Raw genomic sequence first — 7,932 nt, forward strand, 5'->3', positions numbered from 1 at the left:
TAGGTACATTTAAAAGCTGTTTAAATAGTATTTGGCTGTCACCCATCTGCCTAATAAAGCAGAAGACTGATTAACCTAGCTAGCTGGTTAGCTAATGGACTAACTCCAAAACCATGCTACTACAGACTCAAAACACTACTAAAAGAGTTGAGAGAAAATTATAGAGATGGAGGCCATTAATGATTAATAAGAAAACATCACAAAAGTAGTGTGAACTTTTGTTTTTGAAAGAAAAAAATAAAGAATACCCCCACTCTGATGCAATGAACTTCACTGGTGTTAAAAGTGGGGGTTTTTAGAGTCCTTTTTCAATGAAAAACAAGCCTTCAAATCTGCTTAATTTGTTCATCTGACAGTTTGAAAATAATTGTGCTTTATAAGGTCGATCATGGGTGGTGATCAATATCAAAAACATCATCATGACAGGCTTTCACCTGGGACTCGGCTGATAATAACAGGAGTGATGTGATCACAACAAAATTTATGAACCCCCTTAAAGTGCCACCCTTACTTTGCATGACTTGCTTTTGTTACCTGTATGTTTGATGAAAGTATCCAGGCCTGTGAAGCTCTGAGTCATCAGCATATTAGATTTGGATTGAATGACTGGCACAATAGATGTTCAAATATGACCTTTTGCCTTTGTGCCTTGGCTGTTTGTTTATCTGTTCATTGAGAATTACCCAGAGGCCTTGTATTTACCATGACAGAAGATAGGGTGAGGCTGTGGGTTAAGATGAAAGCAAACATGTGTAGCAACAAAATACATTGTAATCATGACAGCCTTTGAAGAAATTTTAGTCTCTAATGGTCCCCATTCACGAAGGGGTAAGTGACACCCACTTTAGTCAACTCCTAGACAAAAGAGGAGGACATTTTGGGAAGGATAATTTTATAAGTCAAACTGTCACACTAAAACCAACATAACACAACACAAAAGTAACATAATGCAAGTAGCTGGACAGAGACTGCAGTGTTCATTCAAACCATTGTATTTCACGCCCACTTGACTTGTCAACTTGAAAAAGCAAAGCAACCACATGGCAGATGTGTTAAGTCAACTTAAATGGACTGAGTGAGCACCCACTCTGATGTCAGCAGATGGCTAATTGGGGAAGAAACTTCCCATTTCAGCTTCCTGTCCATCAGCCAACATCAGTCTTATCGCTAATCCCCTTGGGGCACTTCAAGTCTCTTCTACTACCTCCCAGCTAGCTTTATCTGGCTGGGAGGTAGTAGGCCCATGCACTGACCCTGCCCCCATCACATGAGTTGGCTCCTGATAGCTGGGCCAACAATCATGTCAATCAGGAATTCATACTCAACCATCCAGCAGAACCTGATGACAATTAAAATATATAAAACAAAATCAGATTTTGTGACAATGGCATTATAAATTGATTAGTGATTAGCAAGTAATTTTTTTTAAAAACTGCAATGGACTGGTAGCCTACCCAGGGTATACACCTGCACTTTACCCGAAGACAACTGGGATAGGTTCCAGCAGATCCCTGTGACCCTAAATAGGAATAAGCAGGTATAGATAATGAATATCAATAAATAAATCAGAAGCAAATAAAATAAAATTTAATTATCCCTAAAATAATTCACAAATGGTTGGATAATTTCTAAATGTACCCTGCCTCACACACAATATTAGCTGGTATTGGTTCCAGCCCACTGTGACCCAGAATTGGACTAAATGGTATAGAGTGAAAATGAATGCATGAATCAGCATGAGACTGTAAACTTGAACTGGCCCCAATTTCATATTAGGACTTGCAATTCAGCTAACACTTTATCAACTATTCTCCTGCTGACAACTCCTTTAAGCTTAAACTTTATCTAAACAGTTATGTTTTTAAACATTTAAGTTCTTTCACTATATTTATGTCAACTGCCAGTTCAATTGCAACTGTTTCAGTATTTCAGATGTTTAAAATGTTAGGACATTGCTGCCGTACTTTCCCCAAATGCAATTTCTCAGCTAGTTTGCAGTTATTGGCTGTTCACAAAACAAAGTACACAGAGGTACAAAATCAGACAATATCACTTTTAATATTCGCTGCCAAACAGCACTTGTCGTCTGTGTAGTGTGTAAAGTGCGTAACAGGCTTTTTCCTGACAGCCACCGTTTTGTTCTCAGAGCTTGTCACTGAGCAGTCAGCCATACTGATGAAAGCCCAGCACAGATAACACCACAAAGAGAGGCTTCAACTTCCCAGCTTGACCTTAACTTTCCCCAGGCATGGATGTGGGAGCACCCTGTCATTTGCAACAATGCTACTGCAAGGAGTGTTTCCTTGTCACCTGACCTAGAATATATGCAGATAGAGAACTGACTAACAACCCACAGAGTAAGAGGCACAAGCTGCAGGGGTCTGTATTTAGGAGATTAGCTTCTGTTCTGCTGTAGTCTGAATCTACTTAGTTTCAAACTGTCCCTGACATGACTGCTAGAGGGGGTGTGTTTGTGAAACTGATCCTGTGGTTATTAAAAAGAAACTGCATTTGGTTAAGAAATAACAACTACATTGCTGATGGCAAGCTAAGTTCAGTTTCACAGTGGAAATAATTCAATTCCCAGACCCAGAGCACAGAAAAAAAACAACAGTGCAGAAAAATTACACCAAAACTATTCCCCAGCTTCTATACGCTCCATACTCACTGGTTTTGTTGCACTTGACTTTGGAGAGAAGCTTGTGAGCTAGTAGAAGATCACCACTCTTCACTGCCACCAGCAGTTCCTGTTCTTTCCCCATGATTATGGTGTAAGCCACAGACACAAAACCTGTTCACAGCTGACAGCCAAGGTTGCTTTTTTCCTCCTTTAAATTCTCCTCCAGGCAAATGGTTTCAGCAAACACTTGTCAGAAAGCTAACAGGAAGCTGCTGAATCCCAGCCATGAGGTGGCATTGCAAGTAGATGGTTTACCAGCATCTAGACAGTCTAGACAGATGGAGCTCAGGTAAACTGTGTAAACTGATCCACAAGCTCTTTCTCCTCCAAGTTTGGGAGTTTGGGTCCATAACCTCTGATGATAGTGATGTTGGATTTTGATTTAGAGCAGGTCTGGTATAGGTTTATTTTCCAGCAGGTCAGCCTTGGTTATCCTGGAGGGAGCAGAAGTCCAATCTGCCATTATATTAGAAAGGACATGCTAGAAAGAATGAGACAGACATAAATCACTTTAGGTCTATGATTGCTGAAAAAATGCATTTAATGAAAAGACAGCAGGTAAAGGTTTTTTAATGGCTTCTTGTTTTTAGGCATTTATTGGCTATATCTAAAACAAAACAGGTGTTCCTAATGGCATTAACAATGGCTCTGCTCTCTTCAAGCATCCTATTAAGCCATGAAAGTCAGACAGTGAGCCAGCATCCACAACACCAGGAAATTTCCATCCATCCATCATCTATACCCACTTATTCCTTAACCAGGCACCCTGAAATTCAAGCAGCTAAATAAACATTAAACATAAGTGGGCAGTGATTTTTTATTGTTTTTATTTTTATTTGCATGTGTGCTTTTTCCTTCTGTGACACATCCAAGTGGGTAAGAGGAAAAAGTCCTCACTGACAAATCAGCCTGGCCCCACATTTGATTTGATTCCACTTTATTATCAAGGATGCTCTTCAGAAATTTGTCCCACATCCCAAGGCATTACAAAACAAAAAGAAACACTACAAACATGTATCACATGAAAAAGTAGCCAACCGTTGTTTCATTTTATTATTAAACCTTACAGTACTGCTTGTGCCTATTGCTCATTGCCCTATAAGTTCCTTATTGGAAAGCAACAAAACAGACTGTGATACATGAGCCCGGTCAGAATTAGGCATGTGACAACATTTGTTTGTTTTCTCTGATCCAGGAAGCCTGCTTCCTCAGGAGTGTGCAGTTAATCTGTTACTCTTCCCGTGCACGAGCAAGGCCTCCAACCATCGATAATATCTCTCAAAATTTAAGGAAGCATCTTTTCAGTCAAGCACTGCCTGGCATTCTGTCAGCGGACATGTCTGGAAAAAGTTCTGTGCATTACTCTTCAAGAGAGAAGAGTGAGACAGAGCTGCCCACGACCTCAGAATCAGTTAAACTGTGGGGCAGCAAGTGAAAAAACAACACTGAAAGAACACAAAATGTTGTCCAACTGCGGTAAAAACAGTCCCCTTGTGGTAATTTCTCCCACTGGTGCAGCATGACTGGCTGTTTCAGTGAGACACACAGCCTTCAATTAAAACAGCAAACCATTCTGTGTCAAAACAAAACTACAATTAGGAGACCTGGTGAATTTAAGAAGCAGTCTTGGAGGAAAGAGTGCAAACAGAGCACTATCCATCTTGTCTCCGAGCATTTATTATGTTGGTTACTATGTAGAAACTCTTACTATCTAAGTGGAACTGAGCATAACCCAGAGGTTCAAAGATTTTAAAGTCATCTAAATTTGTTTTGAAATTCTCAGAACCATTATTAGACTATTCTCTTTGTCATCCCAACAAACCCATTAAAGTGAATACGCTGCTTCAGTTTCTCTTTGGTTTGAATTACCAGTAGTCTGTGTCGTGGCGAGAGCACACTTTGCAAGTCAAAAATATGAGTAGGCTATCTTTCTAACAGCATATTTATGGCTGGCAGACAGATAGTTCATTTATTCCTATGGACCAGTGGATCGTGCAACAGTGGAACCCAGCAGCTGATGCCAATGCATGTTTTTACACTGACACATGATCTAAAACTAGTCAAGCACCTTGCCAAGCAGTAAACAACTGCACAGCTCTTTACTGACATGAGTTACAATGTAAACACTGATGACCAAAACAGGCTTGGTAGATTAAATGTCAATGATTATGGCAGCAGTTGAATGGGGTTTGGTGGTTATGGGTGACTTTCTTATCCTGAAATCCTGAGTGGAAAAAAATATATAAGTTCCTTCAATACACACCCCATAGTAAAAAATAATGATTAACAAATCCTTCAGTCTCATAATCTATCTTGAAATATTGACCATAACATGACAGAAAGTGTTAAATGAAAACCATATGAAATCATCGCAATGTATTATTATTATTGCATACACTTCTTAAAAGGGGGATTTAAATGTTATTTAAGTGTTGAAGCTCAATTTCATAGTAACATACACTTTTCAGGAATATGCCCACAATTTCACAGCAAACACCATTCCATATTCTGGTTATTTAACTAATTCCAGATTGTTTGTCACCAATTGCATACACTCAGTATAACAAGTTTAAAGACACCAGAAAAATAAGAAAATCGTGATACATCAGATCCACAAATATGCCGTAATACCTCATTAACGTCTCAAACTTTTCTGTGTCACTTGTTATCCACGTTACTTCCATCAAAATAAACAGAGCCTACAATACGGCAGTTGTTACGAGTCGATATTTTGCTGAAATAACTTAATGTGCCGTGAAGTAATTCTCTCTATGCCGTAAGTTACATACCGAAACAAAAATGGTTCGTTGATAGTTATTATAATTGCGTTATACCGTCTGTTGTACATACAATTGGGTATAACTACGCAGAGACAAACAGTCTTAAACTTGGTAAGCTGCTAATCGCCGCGTAGCTAATTGCTCTGTTCGTTTAGCCTCAGCCAACTGTCAAGGTGCTCCGAGTCCTAGTCACGCAAGTCCGAAAACACGCATCTTTCCATGTGAAAGGCGGTATTGTCTGTACGGTGAGGCCGTTTCAGTCAGCTGTATCCGAGTGAATTCAACAGGAAAGAGAAGACAGCTCTCACCTGTTGCGAAGAGTGAAGGGCAGGTGTTAGCTCTAACTCACGGTGGAGTCTCTGAGGGCGGACCGCCGGACAGCACGCGACCAAAGAGCCAACGTCAAGTAAAAAGCGTAACTATGAGAGACTTCCGGTAATCACTTTCAAAGTAAGGCTTAATTGAGTCACGTGTCACAAAATACCGAAAGACAATGGCAACATTTTCTGTCTCTTTACATGGTTGATACATCTAGTCAGTGAATGCAATGCACATACGGAGCATCTACCTCTGAAAGTACTGAAAGCGCTTAATGTATGTAATTTACGCTTTTCTTTTGAAGGCAAATGAAATAACTTCAATATTCTATTGTCCTTCTTAACTCTACTATCTTTACAGAGTTTTCAGAGGTTTAGTTTACACACTATATAAACACATAATATTGACATGATCATAAAATGAAAGCCGTATATGCCAAAGTCAGTAATATGACTTTACTGGTAGTAACAAATTGGGAAACAAATTATTTCAACTAAAGTCTACATGTTGCCTCAAAGGTTAGACGTTTTCAGTATCAATCACATACTAGGGCTCTCTGTAGCTGAACTCATCCCAGAGACTGAAATGTAAGGTTTGTTGTATACCTGTCTATGAGATGGCAGTGGGAATGGCACTTGTAGATAGTTGTTTCATGCACGATTCAAACTGCTTTTAGTCAGCATTAAAGAAAATTAAAGTGTCTCTCGTTTCTCTGCATGGGACCCCCAGAGCCCTTTAAAGGACCCCTGAAGACACTGAGGAGGACATTGAGGAAGACAATGGAGACAGGGTGTTGTGTGGTGGCGACATCTGCTGGGTAGAATCTGGCATCAACCATCATCACACTCAAATTCTCTCTTGCTGTGGAGTCCCATACTAATGTATGAGTATGGTAATGAGGGACATGAAAGTGTAATGTTTAATAATAAACTTGACAGACAGTAGAAATATTGCGTGTCCCCGCAGTGTGGTTGTTTTAGCCATGCTAAACCTGTCCTGCCAGCAGTGATGTAGCTGGGCTCATCCTGTGGACGGCTCGTGTTATTTATTGCTAACCCTGGAACTATAACCCTGTCTGCTGTGTGGAAATCACTGAAACTCACTGACGCGTTGCCTGAGCGTGCTGTGCCACTCTTTGAATCCTGCAGTAGTTTTTTATTTGAGATTTGTTTCTTGTGAAAATAAACTTGACCGTTAGACACTAAAAATGGGAAATAATAATAATACTTTATTTATAAAGCACTTTAGGAACAGCCACAACTGACACAAAGTGCTGTACACCATGAGCAACAACAATAAAATGATTAATAAAAACAGAGGTGACAAATGTAGATAAATAGTGACTAAAACTAGATAAATTAAAAAAATTTTAAAAAAAATGAAAATAAGTCACGCCGGTCCAAATGCCAGACTGTAAAGATGGGTTTTAAGTCTGGTTTTAAACATGGAGAGACTAGTGGTCTGTCTAGTGTGCAGAGGCAGTTTGTTCCAGAAAGTAGGACCCGCAACAAAGAAAGCTCTGTCTCCTCTGAGCCTTTTCCTCGATTTCTGACGGTCAAACAGCAGCTGATCAGCAGATCTAAGTGCACGGGTCTATGAGGGTGAAGCAGTTCAGTAAGGTAAGGTGGAGCAAGACCATTTAAAGATCGAAAAAACAAATAAAAGAATTTTACATTGAAAATGAACAAAGGATCTGGCAGTTTAGTTGAAAACAATGGCGGAGCTACACATTGTGAACATCTGGAACTTAGGCCAGTAATGCTAGGGGGGCCCGGGGACATGAAATTTTTGAAAAGTAATCCTGTCTTTAAATACGGACCTCTGGTGAACTTTATGGTTACTAATGAATGAACTGAAATTGAAAAAACATGAGACTAACCCTTAACGGATTCAATATATCTAAATAGCACAGCAGTGAAAGACCTTGGCTGGCTAAGAGGGGTTATAGGAGGATATCAAATTTTTGCATGAATCAGATTCATCGTATCCTAACCCAGCTGTGAACTCAAATTACCAACCTGAAACAACACCAGATGGAACTGTCTTCTTGACAAACTGTCTAATATCCTTATTGGTCACCTTCTTGAAAAGCCTACTAATACTAGCTGACTTCTAACACTCCGGTTAATGGCTTTTTTGAAACACAAAAGACGT

At 39.6% G+C, this 7,932-nt stretch overlaps 1 protein-coding gene across 3 annotated transcripts in view; it reads right to left on the reverse strand.

The window, feature by feature from the left end:
- LOC113135560 (CASK interacting protein 2) overlaps window positions 1-5,861 on the reverse strand; it is a 57,543-nt gene extending 51,682 nt beyond the window's left edge. For all 3 annotated transcript variants that reach the window (XM_026315685.1, XM_026315684.1, XM_026315687.1), the window contains exons 1-2: window positions 5,769-5,861; window positions 2,669-3,161 (exon numbers count right to left, since the gene is read on the reverse strand). In XM_026315685.1, coding sequence (XP_026171470.1) covers window positions 2,669-2,762 — 94 coding nt within the window. In that variant the 5' untranslated portion in view covers window positions 2,763-3,161; window positions 5,769-5,861. The remainder of the gene's footprint in view (window positions 1-2,668; window positions 3,162-5,768) is intronic.
- Window positions 5,862-7,932: the final 2,071 nt, after the last annotated feature.

This window comes from Mastacembelus armatus, chromosome 19 (assembly GCF_900324485.2).
Source record: "Mastacembelus armatus chromosome 19, fMasArm1.2, whole genome shotgun sequence".
In the NCBI taxonomy this organism is placed as follows: Eukaryota; Metazoa; Chordata; class Actinopteri; order Synbranchiformes; family Mastacembelidae; genus Mastacembelus; species Mastacembelus armatus.